The 19,579-nt window shown below is 37.1% G+C and overlaps 1 protein-coding gene across 11 annotated transcripts in view; it reads left to right on the top strand.

Moving 5' to 3' along the window:
* LAMA2 (laminin subunit alpha 2) overlaps positions 1-19,579 on the top strand; it is a 356,006-nt gene that overhangs the window by 257,573 nt on the left and 78,854 nt on the right. For all 11 annotated transcript variants that reach the window (XM_065056885.1, XM_065056887.1, XM_065056893.1 and 8 more), the window contains 4 exons: positions 6,424-6,566; positions 7,104-7,202; positions 13,267-13,378; positions 17,797-17,959. In XM_065056885.1, the coding sequence (XP_064912957.1) occupies positions 6,424-6,566; positions 7,104-7,202; positions 13,267-13,378; positions 17,797-17,959 (517 nt within the window). The remainder of the gene's footprint in view (positions 1-6,423; positions 6,567-7,103; positions 7,203-13,266; positions 13,379-17,796; positions 17,960-19,579) is intronic.

Consider the following 19,579-nt stretch of genomic DNA (forward strand, 5'->3'; position numbering starts at 1 on the left):
GTGAGCAATCAAATGAAAACAGTTTTTTTCCTGTAGTCATAAAAATAGGAACTGCTTATAGAAACAGACAGGAGGTGCTTTAAATCTCCCCTGTCACAGGAACTTTTGACACCACAGCAGTAGCATCCGTGCCATAAATTGCAAAAACTACATTTAAATATTTTAATAGACATTTTATGCCTATTTACTCTCACTATATGTTTTTCCCTTTGTTTAAAGGTTCCTTAACACACATATTTCTCCAAACCCACCTTTGCTAATACAGGACAATATCCCTGTTATGGTAGAAAGCCAGCCTGATCAATAAACCTTTGTAGCCTGTGGTGGACGTAGGTCTGTGGCAGACAAAGGGAGTGTGGCACAGACTTGATGGGAATTTGCTTATGGCTAACACCATGTATTATGCCACAGGCTTCAGAACAGAGTTGTTTTCTTCTGGTAGTGATTCACTGCGGCAGCCCCTAATGTGCTTTAGTAGTCACTGTGCTGTCAAAGAACCATTAGAAACACCTTTTGGGGAAACCCTGAAGCTTTCCTTCCTTAGTCCCAGAACATTTATCTGTTCCAATCTGAGTTTAATACAGCTGAGAATTTGGTCCTGTGTACAACGTATTTTTACTTTTATGTATCAGCTACTTCCAAAATACTCAGTAAATTTTCTTCTGAATAGCTTCAGTTGTAATGAAACCTTAATAGTGGTAATAATAGTAAGTACTCTTAATGTACAGAAAATTAGTGCCAAATGCAGAATTCTGTTTGCATTCAATATTTCAAATGAGCTGTGTGCACTTTTGTTCAATTGCAGTATTCCATTCCCTGTCAGAAGTGTGAAGAACCCCTAGTTAGGTAGTAACACGGTCTAGCTTAAAGAAAATACGTGCAGATACAATCACCTATGTTTGAAAAAAAGTAGCTGTAAGTAATATAAAACATAGTGTGATTAAGTTGTCCAGTGTTAGTATGTTATAGTTAATATTTAGGAAAGTGAAAATTGATTTTGAATATTTAGCAAAGAAAAACCATATGAATAATAAATTTTTGGCAAATTCTAGAAAAGGTCAACATACAGTATGACATGAAAGCTAAATAATGCAGATTTAAATCAAATTAGAGAGGTATTTTAGCCACAATGTTGCAGTGTATTATTGTTTAAACATAGCATTTATATTTTAACATATCCCAGGTCAGAAGTATTCTAATGATTTTAGAGTGCAAATTTGCAGTAAAAAGGAAAACATCTAGAGGAGCATGCATCTTCGTTGAAGTGCTCTTTTTCTGATATAGCTGAAAATCTGTTTACCAGGTTATTACTGTTTTTTTTTCCTAACATGTCGGTTTTCAGTGGGTTAGTGCATGCCACTTTTCACTGCTGTGTTATCACAGTTATATTTTAGAAAGCTACAGGTAATATGGAAAGAGAAAAAAATTTTAAAATCCACTGTACAAAGGGGAAGAATTTGTTTACTGCTAAATAACAATTACAGGTGAATGGCACAGACAGAATTTACTTTCCGTTATAGTGTTAAAACAAAACAATGTTGTATTCTCTAGGATTCCATTAGGGAATGATAAATGATATCAAAAAATTAGATTGTCATGCACAGGTAGCCATAATACTCTGAAGATAAAGACTTCCTTGTAATTTTTGGTCTCAAGTAATCCACTTCCTAGGCTCACTTTCCCTTCTCTTTTGAAACAGTCAGTAGCCAATAAGAAAATTATCGATGATTGCAAACTAATTTTAATAACACTGCTAACATCCTTGTACTGTCAAATATGATAGAAGCTCTCTCAAATCTGCTCTAATGCTTGCAAATTTTTATTTTTATTTGTAATTATAAATGAACTGTCCTCTAAATGATTGATGCCCCCTTATGCATCACTCATTTTTACTGTAATAAATGTATGTCAATGTTTATTGTGCTGAAAGTTGTCAACTAGCAAATGGTGACTGGCCTATGATCACTGCAGTACTGAAGATGTATATTTTGTGTTTTCTTAGTTAAATCCCACCATTCCAATCTAGAACATGGCTGAGTTTTGTGAGGAACAGGAGTAGCCATTCCTCAGTTCATCTGCTCCTAGCATGCTCAGGCAGTATTTGCTTGGTTCGTGTTTTACACATACATACCAGAAATATGTAAACAAGCCAAATAATGTATTGATCCCTCCTCATCCATCCCTAAGAGCTTTGACCTTAGCAAGCTGAAGTGGAAAGAAGGAGCTACAAGCTGTTTTGAATCAAACCTGTAGCAACCGTGCATTTTCTTAGATTACTAATTCACTTGTGTAGTTTATCTTATACCTTGTGACATTCCACTTCAGCTGTAGAGTTCGTAATACATAAAATGAAGAACCTTAGGTTGCAATGTTGTTGGAACAGCAACTGTGCTTGCTACTCTGCAGTGTTTAGGGGGAAAAAACGTCCTAGTGAGGATTCAAATCTTTCAAGGCTTTATTGTTAAATATATGGCAAGTCAGAACTTACCTTCTGAACATTTTCATGGCACCAGTTACAGCGACAATGGGGACTTCAAAACAAATTGGCTTCAATATTTTGATGTCTGTTGCAACACAAATGGCAAAATATTTCCTCAGATGTATGTTCCTGTCACAAATGTTCCTCAGGGCCAACCAGAAAACCTAAAAGTAAAGCAGCTGATGTGGTTCTGCTGTATGAGATTAGCAGAAAACAGGAAGCAATCATGACATAGAGAAAACGGGTATTTCTTTGTTAGAAATTTTTCTTAAACTCAATTTTGTGAAAAAAATGGACCTTCAGCCATGCTGCAGTCAACAAACTTATGTCTTTATGAATTTAAATCTTCAATCTTGGTAGAAGGAGAAAATTATATAATCAGATTCCTTTAATACCAGGTCTTGGACACTTAGATATTGTACTCTAAGTAGACTGGTGCTTGCAATGAGAGGGAGTTTTTCCCACCTACCACTCAGTTCTGCACCCAAGAGAACAAGGGAGCTCCTGGCCACTGATCCTGGCAGAATCCAGGTTTTCTCTCTAAAAAGGGGAGAAACTCCATGACCTCAGCGCTTCCAAATTCAGAACTAAGCAGAGAAGCTCTCTCTGTCAGAGGCAGATCTTGAAGAATCTGTGAAAAGAAGCATCTCCTAGCTCCTACACACACCTTAATTCAGCAAAAACTGGGAGCTTCTTATCGCAAGGCTTCACAGAGTGAGCTGAAAAGAATGATACTGTGTGTATCACCAGATCTATAAAGCCTTGGGCTAGCTTCTGCTGTGTTCCAAGTTTAACAGAAGTTCTGAGCCATTACGGCACAGCCATAAGATTTAAACTTACCTCTGTTCTGGACAACTGATTCTCTGTCTGCATGAGAACAAGAAGGGATGGCCACCTCTACTGGCTCTAGAAGGTGACAAGCTGTCAGTCGTTCTCCCTTTTTGTGACACATGAGCTCCTGTTGGATTCAGACCCACACCCCAGTACTGGTCTTTTGCCCGACTCAAGCACCATGTAAACCCAACAGGTACTGGTATATTTCAGAACCAGCAAATGAGGCTTTCCAAATAACAAAAATCAGATATAAACCTGAGTCAGTACTTTAGACCCTGACCTGTATCTCAGTTTTCTCAGATTTTGGAGACCTATTGATCATGCAAAGCTCCTGAAACCAGCAGCAGTGGCAAGGAAGCTAAAGCTTTCAGCTCTCAACTGGGGTTCTGTTTTGGGGGGCAGAGAAGGGCTTGTTTATTCTTTGGTGTGAGACCAGTGTGAAAGTGGGAAAAATGGAGTAACAGCCAACAGATTAATGAGTCTAACAATAGCTCTAATTCACTGTGAAGCAACGGGAAACTAATACCGAAGAGTCACTGACTATCACAGATATCACCTCATAACAGAGATTGCATGGGTACCCTTAGACGAAAAATTACTTAGTCATAACACAGTCTTCTGAATCTTAACAGCAATGAATGTATTAAAGCAAAATTATGTTAGGTAAATACTTAATTGGAGAAACACATTTTGGCTCAGATGTGCAATTCCTTTATTGTGCATTGTCTTCTCTTTGTAAGATTGAATAAGTGGTTAGATGTCCATAAACTTATAGTGTTCTTTTATTGCTTGAGCAATTATAAAAAAAAAAAAATTCTTTGGCATGCATACTTGGAGATGCTTCTCACAAGAGGTAAGTCAAAATCCTTACAGGACTTATTGTGCATGGAAAAGTGTGGTGAAAATGGAAAAAGCAGTAATTTGCATTAATTGCTTGCTGGATTATTGTAGTATTGACTGCATGATTTGCCTCTTACATGCTTGCACTGCTGTAATGATCTGAATTTAGTGCTGCATTTGTTAATATTAAACACAAATTTATCCTGACAGTTTTATAGATAGATACAGAAGTATTTAGTCTTGCAAAATATAATCACGCTCTTGAAATATTTTCTGTAGCTGCAGTACATTTCAGACTGAGTATTGGGAGTAGCTTAGTCTTCTCCCATCTACTCTATTGTGGTCCTCACTTGATGTGGTTCCTCTTTTCAACCTGATCATCATGCAGGAGGTGTTAATTTATACTGAATGCTCACTTATCAGTTGTTTATTCGTGGAGAATACTTCATATTTTCATAAGCTATTCATTTTTTCTTAATGGTGTGAACTGAGTTTGTCTTTAACACATAGCAAACTTTTAGGATTTTATTACCAGCCACTGCCAATTTTGAGGATGAAGACATTTAGCTTGTTTCGTAAGTGAAATAATGTAAATAATGGATTTCTTTTTAAAAAAGGAAGAAAAAATAAAAACAAATAACTCTTTTCAGATTTTCAGATCTGAGAAAACTTAACTGCATCCTGCAAAATGATTATCAGTTCTACTTACCTTCTTGGCCAGCCACAGAACAAGGATTTATTATATAAAATATTCAGTTGGCTGTAAAACTTGCTTTTCCTTTAATTCTCTCAGACGACAAGAGCTGGGTTGGTAATAAGCTTTTTTTTTTTTTTTTTTAATTTCATGTAGAAACATAAATCAGAATGTATTATGCCCACAGTTAACAACTGCAGAGAAGTTCCAGTACAATTCAACTTATGTAACAAAATACTGTGAAATAGGAGGAAGAAGTCTGCAAACTGAAGCAAAAGGAAGTCTTAAAATAACAGTATCTAGCTTTCTGCACCACTTCTTACTGCACTAATCCAGTATCTATCTTGTCTCCTTTTCAATCATCACATGAGTTTCATGGTATATTAAGCTAGTATTCAATATTCTTCTTTTCTCTGTACTTGACACAATTCCCCACTATATTGAACAACCAACCTACAGAATAAGAACAATGTTTAGATAACTGTGAAAACTTTAAAGAACAGGACAGATTTAATCTACATGAAGAATAGATTTCAGGAAAAAAAGATGTAATTCTCTGTTGACAATTACTTTTTCTACAAAAACATACATGTTGTTTAGTGGGTTTCTTAGCCCTTGAGCTGCCTAGAAGTGTTGCTGTAATGAATAATTACATACCTGTAAAACTTCAAGTACAACCCTCCATGTCTCTTAACGTCATCAGTGAATCCATCATTTCACAGTTTGCTCCATGTCCTGAGGCGTGGTTTAGATTTGTCCGTCCTGTGTATCATCTTTATGAAGGGATACAGAAAGATATTCCCAGAACTGTGTTCTAAAGGATGAAGAATTTTCCTGTCTGCAGCATAAGTGATACAAGACCTTAAGGTTATGAGAATTTCTTGTGATAGTGAATAGAAAGCAAGGAGGGTGGGAAATGCAAACTCCTTTCAGCATATGTAGCACATGGCAGTATTTTTCATGCCAAAAAGTATTTGCAATAAAGGAAACTGGCATGAGCTGGTTAGTGAAAGGAGGTAGGGAAAAACATTTCTTGAAAGAAAACCATCGGTATTTTTACCTGGACTTTTTCTACTGCCTGCATTACAAGTTTAGCATGCTGGGCCATGCTGTTATATGACTATAAAGTATGTAAATTGTAAGATTTCTTTTTTTTTTTTTTTTTTCTCTTATATTCAAATCCACAACCATACTACTTCAAGTGCTCTTTAGATTTTACAGATTAGATTACCTTAGATTACCTGTCCGCTTCTCTCAGAGTCCATCCAAACTGCCTGTCTGATTTAAGATTTTATATGGACCGTGTTAATTATTTCCTCTTTTTGTTAGGTAAGCCTACCAGTTTCGCTCTTCATGTTTTATATTAAATTGTCCCATTATGAAGTCCTAAGAAATAAGGTGGTTCCTGCTCCCTAGCTGTTGTTTCCGTTTTTTCTCACATTATGCTTCTAGAGTAAATTACCTGAACTGAGTGTTACCTCTCACAGAATTGCATGCATGCCATATAATTTCTAACTCGGAGATATGTCTTAAACATTTAGGATGAGTGAATAAGCTTTGCTGTTCTTCCCCCTAGCCTGTGATGATGAATGCACAGGACTCCTTCTCAGTGACCTGGATCGGCTGAACCAGATGATCCTGAGTGTTAACCTTAGTGGTCCACTGCCTGCTCCATATAAAATGTTACATGGTTTTGAGAATGTGACACAGGAATTAAAGGTATGTTCACAGTATTCATATAGATAAATAACAGGGGTTCAGTACAATTGTACTTGAATCTGTTCAATACAGCCATGAGTAGGTTTAGGGTAAAAGAAAAATTCAAGATTTAGTTGCTTCAAACTTGCTTTCATTAATAAATAGTTATTAGAGCTATTTATTTTGACTCATTTTAGTAAATAAGTCTTGCAGCAGTGAGTTATGTACATATATGCAAGGAATTACACTGCAGGCATAGAAAAAGTGATGTTGCATACAAATAAAATGGTGTTCGTGCTGATGGTCTGTAAAGCAGATGCATATGATAGATACTGTATGTTCCCTACCATACTTATATGTTCTCCACTAAACTGTGTAATGCTGTCAAGATTTCCTGAGGAAAGTGTGTTGGATGGATGTGACACAGGAATCAATGACACAAGGGAGTTGCATAGTGTAATGAAAAGGAAATTTTTTATGCTTCTTCTCTACAATATTTGGAAGCACTAAGATCTATTAAATACAGGTTTTTACTCTTCCTCCTCTCTTCCCCAACAGCATTTGCTTTCACCTCAGCAAGCACCAGAGAGACTTCTTCAGCTAGCACAAGAAAATCTGGATACCCTGGTGACAGAAATGGATGAACTACTGACAAGAGTAAGTCTATGATCACATTGAGGTCTATGGATTTGGTTAAGGCTGCATAATGACAGAAATCTTCTGAATATGAATTAAACATGAATGAATAGATGAATTATAAGATGCTTCTCAGTCTCAGTTTTTGAAATAGCATTAAATGCTCTAACATCCTGTTTTTTGTGGGTCAATAAATTGAGATATATTTTCTGCAGAACTGTATAATAATGTAAGAAACTCATACAGAGAACCCAAGAATGAGCTTATTTGGAAAAGCTGACACTAAAGGAAAGAGAGTATTTAATACAGTATTTATGGGCTTTCCCATTACTTCAGCTACAAGTTATAAACCTGTGTGGCAAGAAAACCATGAGATTACCATGCAGTTTCTCACATGTCTGGAGTTTTTCTTTGACCATCTGAGGCTTTCAGAAACTGAACTATCTGGTTTCTGGAGTCTAGTTGGAGGCCTGTATCTAGTGGAGTCCCGCAGGGGTCAGTACTGGGACCAGTATTATTCAATATGTTCATCAGTGACTTGGATGCGGGAATAGAGTGCACTGTCAGCAAGTCTGCTGATGGCATGAAGCTGGGAGGAGTGGCTGACACACCAGAAGGCTGTGCTGCCATCCAGCAAGACCTGGACAGGCTGGAGAGTTGGGTGGGGAAAAATTTAATGAAATATAACAATGGCAAGTGTAGAGTCCTGCATCTGGGCAAAACCAACTCCAGGTACTAGTATAAGCTGGGAAACAACCTGTTGGAGAGCAGTGTAGGGGAAAGGGACCTTGGGATGCTGTGGACATCAGGATGGCCATGAGCCAAGACTGTGCTCTTGTGGCCAGGAAGGCCAATGGCATCCTGGGGTGTAGTGGAAGGGGAGTGGTTAGTAAATCAAGACAGGTTCTCCTTCCCCTCTACTCCACCCTGGTGAGACCACATCTGGAATACTGTATCCAGTTCTGGGCCCCTCAGTTCAAGAAGGACAGGGAACTGCTGGAGAGAGTCCAGTGCAGGGCAACAAAGATGATTAAGGGAGTGGAACATCTCCCTTATGAGGAAAGGCTGAGGGAGCTGCGTCTCTTCAGCTTGGAGGAGACTGAGGGGTGACCTCATTAATGTTTATAGATATGTAAAGGGTGAGTGTCATGAGGATGAAGCCAGGCTCTTCTCGGTGACAACCAATGGCAGGACAAGGGGCAATGGGTACAAACTGGAACACAGGAGGTTCCACTTAAATTAGAGAGGAAACTTCTTCTCAGTGAGGGTGACAGAACACTGGAACAGCCTGCCCAGGGGGATTGTGGAGTCTCCTACTCTGGAGACATTCAAAACCCACCTGGACACCTTCCTGTGTAACCTCATCTAGGTGCCCCTGCTTCGGCGTGGGGGATTGGACTAGATGATCTTTTGAGATCCCTTCCAATCCCTAACTTTCTGTGATTCTGTGATTCTGCATGGTTCTGTTTCCTTCCTTTTCTTCTGAACATTAGTACTGTCTCTGGTAAGGCTATCTGGTTTCTGCATCAGCAACATCATCTCATCATATTCCCTTTCAAATCTCTCTGAGTCTGACTGTCTCAAGATAGTTCTCAGCCTGTTTCTCTTTTTAGATTGCCTGTTTCAATACAAGTTTTGCTGTTTAGAGGTTTCATTTTCCATTTTGGGTTATCTGTTGTGTCGCTTGTTTCTCCAGGGGATATAGAGAAAAGAGTACTCTAGCCTGATTCACTTATTTAAAAAAAAAATTTCTAGCAAGTCAATGGAAGTCCTGGTTTAACAAATAACAAGTTCTCATTAAAGTCAATGTATGAAGTAATTGAAATGGGGAAAATATTTAAAGGGAGAATTCAAATATATGCACAAGGTGAGTGTTTATTTAAATATATGTGTTTTATATTTCATTTATGAGGGTAGCAAGAGACTTCTGGATTTCAATCGATGTGCTATTTACTCTTTTTATTAGCAAAGTTTTATTTCAAATATAGACCTTATTTTGGTCAGTAAAAGACATTGTTTAAGAAAATAATATAAATTGTGCCACCTAGTGGAGAAAAAAAAATAGATAAGTGAACTAACCACAATAAAAATACAGATGTCCGATATGTATTAATATGAAGGACTAGTAAGAGCCATGTTCATGAGTTATGCTCCCACGCACTGAAATAGCCAAATAAGAAAGACATGGTTTACCGTGCATATACACCTGAGAGAATTTACCTAAACTCCGTGTAGTTTTAGCATCCTGTCTTAAAACTGTTCATGGCTTATTGAACTAAAATTCTCAGAAAAAGTGGTTTGTTTATGTGGATGACGTTCAATTTTGGAAAAATCTTTGAAATCATGGGTAGTGGGTAAGAATGCATCTGTAGTGTGCTTGCACACTGCTAGGTGGATTTTTAACTCATGACAGCCCTACAAGCAGGGAAGATTGTATTTCTTGTGTTAAGATTTCTCAGTCTTAGGCTAAGACACTTTTTTTTTCCCCTTGGCATAGTTGCTTTTTTTTTTTTTTGGTATCCTTTTCCAATTACCTCCTCACCTCCCAAAAAATTAATCCTTCATTGGTGTGTCCTAAAGTAATGTTGCAAATTCTGAAACTTTGTAGAGTAGTCTTGAAAGGAAAAATGTTCAAGGTGAGATCTTGGGGGATTCAGTGTGCTGTCAAGATTCTCACTGCTTCCCTTTCTGCAGTTTTCCATTTCTGCAATGAGTAAGTAGCCTTACGAATCCCAGTTATCCTTACAGAGAGTTATTAACTGAATTGCAGGTGGGCTTTTTAATTTGAGGACTGGCAACTGGTAGCAAGTCCTACCCTACTCTTTCTATGCTTGTAAACACGAATAGTGTCCCGAAAAGAAGAGTGAGTCCTGATGTATTGTGTTCAGGTCTCATTTCCAAATGAAGTTATAGCTGATAACCACATAATGGCTAACACTTGTGACACACGGTACAACCATAAATAGCAAAGTTTTTCCCCGTATCTGATTTGCAGGCTCACTAAATTTTCAAAGTAAAACCAGTATTAATGAAGAAAAAAGTTGATGTGGATTGGTGAGGAGTCTGTTTCCATGAAAAAAAAAATCTATCAATTTTAAGATAAAATGTAGAAAACAATAGTATCTAGTCACTACAAAACCTTTGAAGTCTTTGCTTCCTTGTTGTTACTTTTCAACCAATGATCTCTTACATCTGTGCAGCATTCCTTTTTCTTTTTTTCCATCATGCTCTTCTTCATTCGCTCTGCCGTACACAAGATCCTCATGTGTTTCTCATGTTAATTACATTCTTACATGTTTGGGTGCACATTCCCACCAGAGGCAGACCTTAGACTCTTCACTTCCTTTCAGTTCTCTACTTTTAGTCAAAAACCGCTCTTCCCTTCTAATTAGGTACCTTCAAAGCCTTCAAGAAAGACAGGGATCAGAATCACCTATCTTGATCAAAATGCTTCTTTTGACTTTGTAAAATTTTCACTTCTCTCTCTCTGAAATTCTCAAGCTCAAAATGTTCTGGAAGTAGTAGCAGGGGCAACTTCATTTGTAATAGCTGAAAGCATTTGGAGGAAGATCCAAGAACTTCCATCTGTACAGTGAGGTCTGTGTTTACTCCCTCTGTGGTCTGCAGCTCACTAGCTGGAGAAATTCCTGCAGGGCTCCCCTCCAAATGCCATCCAAAGGAGTTTCTTAATGCTTAAGACCTTAGGCTAAACACACCAAACCAAAACACAAATGTGTATTTAATTGCTACTACTTGCTAATAGTCTGCGTTGCTAAGTGACTACTAGTCTTCACATGATGACAAGGCCTTCCATGGAACCTTCATCACTAAGTACAAGCTACGAACATCACCAAAGCAGGTTCACTGATCTCAGATACTTTCTTTGCTAGATTTCCATGGGATCTCCTTTATGCCAAAAAGTCTTATTTGCATCCAGACTTCTTGAAGATTCATTCCAAACCCTTGCTCTGGGTCCAGCCTGCCTGACCCATATTGCTCCCTGAGAAAGAGTTTGTTGTGCCTGTTTAAACTGTTGGAAGATGCTGAAGACTGACCTTATAGAAATGGTGAACTGTAGTAAACTGAATGTGTAGAAAATAAGTAAGACTTTATTAATGAATGGAAACATTTAATTAGATATGGAATAGCCAGATACAGTGTGAAGGATTTTTCTCATTTAACTTGGTTTATGAAGTTAAAGCTAGACCAGATAATGAAGCTAAAGATTATTTTTCAGCAAAACAAATTATACAGAAAGCCTTCAGTGGATTTAAGTACTGAAAAGAACTGTCACCGAGAGGAAATGAAAACTGTTCGATGACAGATTAATGTGCACAACAGTGTAGTACATGCCATTCAGTCATAAACCGAGGTTAAATTGTCCAACTGGAATTAACATGAATGTAGAAAGAGTAATCAAAACCAAGAAGAGCATATGTAAGTTATAAAGCACAATATGTACTAAAGGACTTAGAAATATTATAGAATATAATAAAAGTAAATATGAAAATTCAAAGCAAATAAAACCCAAAGAATAAAAGGCTGTTTGTGGAGGATCTAACAATAAATAATAAGGTAGCTCTCAGTTACATGAAGAATGAAATTACATCAGAAATGCTAAGCTGGGTTAGAGCAATGATCCATCAAGACCATTCAGTATTTTTCCCTTTTTCCTATCCCATTTGCCTCTTACAGCTCATTGAGGCAATATTTTAGTTCTGTGTCCAAGCAGGTAAAGAGGTTTCAGATATCTTAGAGGAAATAACCAATAGCATAATTAAATCTGTATAAATGTGAAAAGCTGATTCTTGCACTGATATAGGGATGAAATAGAACCAATTCCAGCCACTATGGCTTCTAAATTCCTCCTGTATAATTCTATTTACCTGAACCATTTTCATATACATTACTTTCAGACAAACTACTCTGAAGTAGGCCAAAACTGTAGGTGGTATAATAATGCCAGGGATTTCATTTCAGAAAGCCAGCTGTCCTGATGTATCTTGATGGCTTCCATCTGGAAGCTAATCACACAAAAATAAATGTGTTAAAGTGATACTATTTGACTTTGACTATTACTGAAATGTGTGGGGTTTTTCTGTAACTGAGAAAACAGTTTGTATAACTCAAATCAGAGAAAACCTAAGCTCATTTTGAGTTATTTACCTTGTAGCCACTTCCCAAAGACTGGAAAGATCATAATGTCCTGCTTTGAGCCATTTCTTGGGAACGCAATCCCCAAAGAAGAAAAATGGCTAGTTTTGGTTTTGTTTTGTTTTCCTTTACAATACAATATGTCAAGCTTTGTTGCTTGAAATGGTCAGCTGCTTTGTAATAAAAATGGGTCCATTTTGTACATGGGGACCTTGAGAGCTAAGCAGAATGTCTCAAGATTATTCCTTTCCTTAGCATGTTTTTCAGGTCTGCAGCAGATGTCTGTCTTCATCCTGCTTCTGCTGCTGTGAATCAATAAAATTATAAAGCATTTGTTTACAGAAAGCTAAAATTTTACTGAGCACCCCAATATGTTATAAATAAACAACATGAAGCATTAGAGCTGGGGAAAAAAAAAAAAAGAGTTTTTTTTCTCTCGCTTTCTTGATTTAATTAATGTATTGATTTAAAATTGCTCTTGCTTGTTGGCATAAACTGTGTCTTTGAGAATGCCTTCAGGGAGGAAGCAATGAGGTCATGATATCTACTACACTTTGTCAGTCTAAAAGTGCACAATTGTGAAACTATGGAAACTATTCCCTGAAGAATCTATTAAAAGATTCCAAACAACATTTCTTTAAGCAAATTTAGTGAATAATTTCATCCTCTCTCCTTTTGTGTGCTGTTGCACACAGCTAGGCTTTCTAAGAACCTAAAATAAAGCCCTCCAATTTCCATTTAAAGGAAAAGGTAATAAAATTTAATTGTGTACTTGAACAGAGCATGTCATTTCCCATATATCTGATCTATAATTCATTGATTGCCTTTTGCCTGAGGAAAGTTTTGTACATGGATTCAGATGGTAGGAATATCGCATAGTGCAGCCTTGTCCTGTTTACTAATTATACTTTTCCTGAATTTGCATGACTAGGCTACCAAGGTGACAGCAGATGGTGAGCAAACCAGGCAGGATGCTGAGAGGACTAATGACAGAGCAAAATCTCTTGGACAGTTCGTCAAAGGCATTCTCCAAGCTGCTGAAGGTACTGGAAAAAAACAAAAAATATGCAAATCGTTGCTCAAGAAAACTGAAGGATGGTGGGGAAGACAGTCTGAGAGACAGTGAGGAAAAGTTTATTCACTGAGAAATGTCACGTGCTTTAAATGTCAAATGAAGAAACTACAGACAGCTATCTTCAGACTTTTTGCAATCTACAGATGTAGTTTATATAGTTAGTGCACTGGTAATTACCAGAAAAGACTGGCAGAATATTGAGTATGTTTCTTTAGGATTTATTCAGTTATTTGAAGAAAGTTATTATGTTGAGGTAACTAACAGGGCTTAGCTTCTGTTTATTTTCAAAGCAGTTAAAACATAAATTGGTAAAAAAGCTTTAGGTAGTTTTAGCACTTGGTATATTAACACTTCATGTTAATTCCCCAAAATTACTTTAAAAATGCATTACTGCTTGCTGTTAATGAGCATCTGCTGCTTGGAATTTGCAAGTGACTCCTGATCCTACCTAAGTAGTGGCATGGAGCCAACTCTCTTCCACAAGCTGATTTACTGCACTTACAAATGCAGTAAAGACTTACGAGTATAAGTATTGTAGATGGCTTTGAGGAACAAGACCTATATGTTTCATGAAGCTATTAAATAAGATAATGGCTGAAAAATATGAAAGTGATTGGCAATCACAGGCAGGTCTTTTACTTGAAAAATCCGGATTTTTTTTTTTCCTCAAAACTCCCACTGCAGTATTGACTTCAGTAGTTATGCTTCTGAAGGTCCATTTCATTGAAAGGGAAAGTTTCCACTTTTGTCCCAGTGCTATCAAATACATTTTATATTGCCTTTCATGTAACACATCTCAGTACATGCCCTGTAGCTGAACTGAACAGCAATTTAGTATATCTTTAGGATGTACAACTTTGACATAAACTAAATGTCAGAAAAGCAGCAAGAAAAAGTGAGCAAGTTTTCAAGAAGTTTTGAAACAAAAGACTGGGTTCTTCATGTTTCAAGATGAATTTGGGATTACAAGGACTGAACAAATCTTTTGCTTTGCAAAGTTTATGCCCAAAGTTTGTAACCCAAACAAAATTTTCCTCAACCAGGTTTAGCAATAGGAAATACAGAGTTAAGGACATTTGGGGTGTGAAATAAATTTATGCAGTATCTTAAAAGTAGACAAAGACTTTAAAATCAGTGTGTTTGCCTAGCAGGCAAGTTGGCGTTTTAAGAATAGATGAAATATAGGACCACAGGACTGAAAGATACCTCCTGTGTTGCTGCATCCACACTCCTGCTATCATAAACTTTCTAACATTTATCTTCAAAGTAGTTTCCACAAATGCACACATTCGGAATAGGATGCAGTTTCAGAACTCTACATAACTACAAACCTTCTTGGTTTTAGCTAAAAATGTCCATGTTTAGTTTATCATCATGTGATCTTTTGTCAACCTAATTCTTTAGTTCAAATAGGGTTTTTTTTCCTCTCCCTAGTGCTTTTCCTCCTTCCCGCAGCCTCAACTGTGTTCATAGATAGGAATCATACTCCCCTTCAGACCTTTTTTTTCTAGACTAAAACACCTTAAAACATATTATACTAACCTGCTACTCACCTTCATAAAATTTCCCTTCCTCTGTTCAAAATTGGGTTAATATTTCCTGAGCGCAGGTAACAAACATTAAAATGAGGTTGCTTCAGTGTCTTGCACTTCAGTAGCAGTAAAACCTGCTGATGTCAGCTCTCCTGAAATGTTCTGGGATAGCATTTCCTTTTTTTCACAGCTGGGTGCCACTGGAGATTCATAACATAGCTGTGTTCCTCTCATTCATACCTTCTATCTAACTGGCAAAGCCGTAGTTTACAGCTGAAATTTCTGTTATTTGTTCACAACCTTATATTTTCTACTATGGAATGTCGTTCTGGTCCAATTACTTCAGTTTTGAAGGTCACTTAGTTCTTTCTGCATAGCATTCCAATCCTTCTCTATTAAGAGTGTCTTACGACGTTTCCTCATAAATGTATCTTCTCAGTAGGCTTTTTTTTTTCCTTCCCTCCCCACCTCAGATGATTAATGAAAATATTTAACTGGATTTGCTATTAAAGTGTAAAGTCTGACATGTATTACCTATGCAAAAAACAAAAAGGCAAAAATACATTCATTTATTCTACATTCTGCTTCTCACTTACTTTCAAAGCAAGTTCTCAGGCCTTAGTGGAATTCTTCAAAACAGGCACTACATTTGCTTGTTCTCAGTCAAATGGTCTTCATGGATTTGCGATGTCATGCTTCATATCCTTGAAGTTTCTAGCATCGAAGTTGTCTGGCCATTCCAGCTTGAGTTCTTTAAAATGTTCTTCCGATAGTTGTGATAATTTCTATATCCTTACTTCTGATTGCTATCCTTAATTGTCTTCCTGTTCAAGGTCACCATCTTTCAAAAACTAAGGGTAAACTTCCACCTTATATTGGAGCCATTCCTAAATTATTTTAAAATTCAATGGCATTTTAACTCCATATTGGCCCTATACCTCGCCTCTGCTCTTTTTGACCTATGGGACATTGCTAGATTGTTCCTTGAAGATTTTGTGTTCACTCATGATGTTCTGATAAGATGACCAGCCAGTTTGCAGGTATGCTTTATGCCCGTTCCTTGTCCGCCATCCCTGGATTACAGACTTCTGAAAGTTACAGTACTTTGGATCTCTAGTAATGCAGGCTGGTATATGGGACCTGGAGCTCCCTAGTACTTGTTGCCAGTAGGCAATAACATTAGGATGAAATGCCATGAAAGTACCTATTTCTTTCCATTGACTGAAGGTAATGTTTGAGAATGGCAGTACTCAGAAGTAGATCTGACAGATGCCTCCATAAACATCAAGGAACCAAGAAATTCTTCAAGCCGTAAAACCTCCTTATTACAAATGAGAAGTTTATAGTGATTTGTTGAAAGGACCATACTCTGTTCATGGATCCATTTCTACTGAACTGATTGCTGATTTTCTGAACTTCTGAGTACTTGTAACTAGATTTTCCACAGTTTTGCACTTTCTTGTCTCCATCATGCCAGTGCATCCAAATGTTTTACCACCACTGGACTGATAGTTTGCAGTAAACTGAGACTAGAAAGTAAAGGTAGTTATGAGGAGGATGAAATTAAAAGATAAAGCTAGGTATACATTTTCCTGAACCTAATAAAAGCTGAGGTAATATATCCATTTTCTCTTTTAAGGTAAAATTTCAGGGACCTCAAATTACCATTTATTTATTCCAGATTTTTAAAAAATTAATATATGCCTATTCCTGGCCTGAGGTAATGACAGATAACATCATGCACAGAAGCAATCCATGATCCATTTAATCAAAGTGTAGTCTTCTTTCAGTCCTCACTACCCCACACATGATGGCTCTTGATTAAAGATCCAAATCTCAGTTCTCACCAGCAAATCAAAGACATCATGGTATTAGAATTTTCTTCATCATTTGCTCTGAACCTACACAACATGTAGATGAAATGGTCATTTCTTTGAATTTTGGAAGACAGATTTTCATTTCTTCAGTTAAAGGTTTCATTTCAAATGTTCAGAAGTACGCATGCGACCAGGAACTGTTCTATTTTGGAGAAATGTGTTACTTGGGAGCCCTATGCCTATGTAAAGGCAGCAGTACTTTTTAAAATTGAAGATGGAACTGATTTTCATAAATTACATAGTTGCTTCTGAAAGTGGATATTCTAAGATGTTGTGGTGTGCCATGACAGAAAGATTTTAGTCAGTCCTTGAATATGATACCATGTGTACAGCTTTATCAGTTAGGAATAATTCAGCTATTCCGAACACATAATACATTTACGGTGTACCATCATACATTCCAACATTTGTACTGCTCTTTCCCATTTCTGGGCATCTGCTTCTAAACCCATGAGTGGCGTTAATCATCCATGGGTGTCTTTCTCTCCTCTTCTCTCTCCTTCTTTTTCTGAAATTTCCCAGCCATTTATTCTTCCTAGCCCTGTTAAGTCTGAATGCTAAAAATGCCATATTTTGAAGTTCTACAAAAGTAATTTAAATCTATAATGATTTTCATTTCCTGTCTTGCTCCTTAATCCTATGAGAAACATACCCGATTATCTTCTGTTGTTTCAAAAGTTCAGTGCAAATTCTTTCTTTTGGCTGAGGAGGGGAGCAATGTATTTCTTGCATTGGATGTAAAGACTTCTTCACTTTAATTATTGTGCTTGAAAGTGAGCTGCAATAAAAGGTTTGGTGAAACATAATTTCTCATTTGTTACCAGTCATTGGATTAAACATCCTTTGTATTTCACAGCAGCAATAACCAGTGCAAGCTGCTTTCCACTTGCTGATAGAGTTGATGGGGAGATGCTTAAATTTCCTCTATTATTTTTATGTACTAACTCCCTACATATATATTTTTGTCCCCCCTGCAGCTGCAAATGAAGATGCTATAAAACTGAATGAGACATTCAGAACCCAAGATGAGACCTTGGAGAAGAGTCTTCCAGAACTGCAGAGTGAGGCTGACAGAATGATCACAGAGATGAGAAGTAGAGAGCTGAATATGCAAGAAAGAATAGCTCAAGATGAGTTAAAGTGAGTAGAGAGACCTCTGTCTTCAGCCTTTTAGTGATCATATCTGACTCTTGTAAATGTGACTGTCATCTTTTACAGCCAAGCTTTCAAGATAGGGCTTACAGAAATGTGAAGGAAAGAGAAGTCTAATACTTCAAATCTGTTAATGTAGCATTTGCATTTTTGGAAAAGCTTACGTATGTGGAAAGAAATCCCTAGGAAATTACTTCTCTGCTCTACAGGTGCCAGCAACATTTCTAATCAAATTCTAGGCAATTTGTCCCAGTTTGTTTTTAGCTTCTGCTTCAGATCTGATTAATGGCTTTTGTACTAGAGAGCTTGTGTAGAAGCTTGGGAGTTTTGGAAAACTAACCAGTCTAATAAAAATATTAGCTGTCTGCAAAATTTGTCCAGTAGCATAGACATTCAAAATGATGTATTTTGCCATGTACAGAGTAGCATAGATCAGAATGTTCAAACTCTGTGGCACAGTACAGAAGTCCAGGGTTTGGTTATTTAGCTATCTGTAAAAATCAAAACTATGTACATGTATAATATTACTGGCAGCTCTTTATAAAGCATTTTGCAAAGGCCTGAGGTTAAAATTTTGGTAGTCTGTTACTTCTTTGTCAGTCTGAACAGGCATATTCCTAGAGCTGGGCTTAGCACTTTACCAGTGCAAGCAACTAGCAGCTGAGCAGCTACATCATCCACTGAAATTGCGATGGCTCAGAAAAATATCTGGGATAGAGATATTCAGGCCTGAAAATGTCAGCAGGTGCATGCATATTGTAAGGAGACATAAACAGAATACAAGATTAGCTAAGAATTCCAAGCAGTATAGAATCAAATTTGCTCTGCCTATCTTACACTTTCTAAACCAGATCATTTTCCAAAAATCCTACCAGTACAATATTTCTACCCGTAATTCTGATGGTTCCGCTTTCTGTTCTCTTGGTAAAGGATATATTGGAAATTTATTTATCAGCAGTGTTTTATTGCTTTTTCTTCTGATTCTGAGAAAAATTTAGTCAAATCTTTGAAAGTGCTGCCTGCAATTTTAGTGCAGACTCAGGGGAGACCTTTCAAACAAGGTGTTCCTAGTCCTCAAATGCTACAACTAACATGAAACTGTCGGACTAGCATGGAGACATTCAGTGTGGCTTTTTTGAGGGAAAGAACTTCTCTCCTTCTTACCATTCTTCCTAAGAGGTGCAAAGTGAATATTTTCATTTCCTGATAAATAAGTACATTTTGTGCTAAGAAATACATGAATATACTCACAGATTTCAGTCAAAGTTTATCTCAAGGATAGAATTACCTCTTTACAGGTGGTCATTGAGATACAAGAACTTTTGACAGGAAATTCAACAGAAAGAAAATTAGTCACTGTGGATTACAGGCCCATGAAGAAAGGTCCCTAGATAATGTTTTCTGAAACTCTTTTATAAAGTACTGCCTCTTAAAGAAAAAAGTCCTAAGACTACTTAAACAATGGGGGAGATTGTAGGTAGGCTGCATTCTGCAAGGAAGAATTATGAAGAAAAATTAACCATTCATAAAGCTGTGTATGTGCATACATATGTGGACCGCTATGTTCACTTGTATTCCCACAGACTCCTCTAGAAATCTTTACTTTTG

The sequence above is a fragment of the Columba livia genome, chromosome 3 (genome assembly GCF_036013475.1).
Source record: "Columba livia isolate bColLiv1 breed racing homer chromosome 3, bColLiv1.pat.W.v2, whole genome shotgun sequence".
Classification (NCBI taxonomy): domain Eukaryota; kingdom Metazoa; phylum Chordata; class Aves; order Columbiformes; family Columbidae; genus Columba; species Columba livia.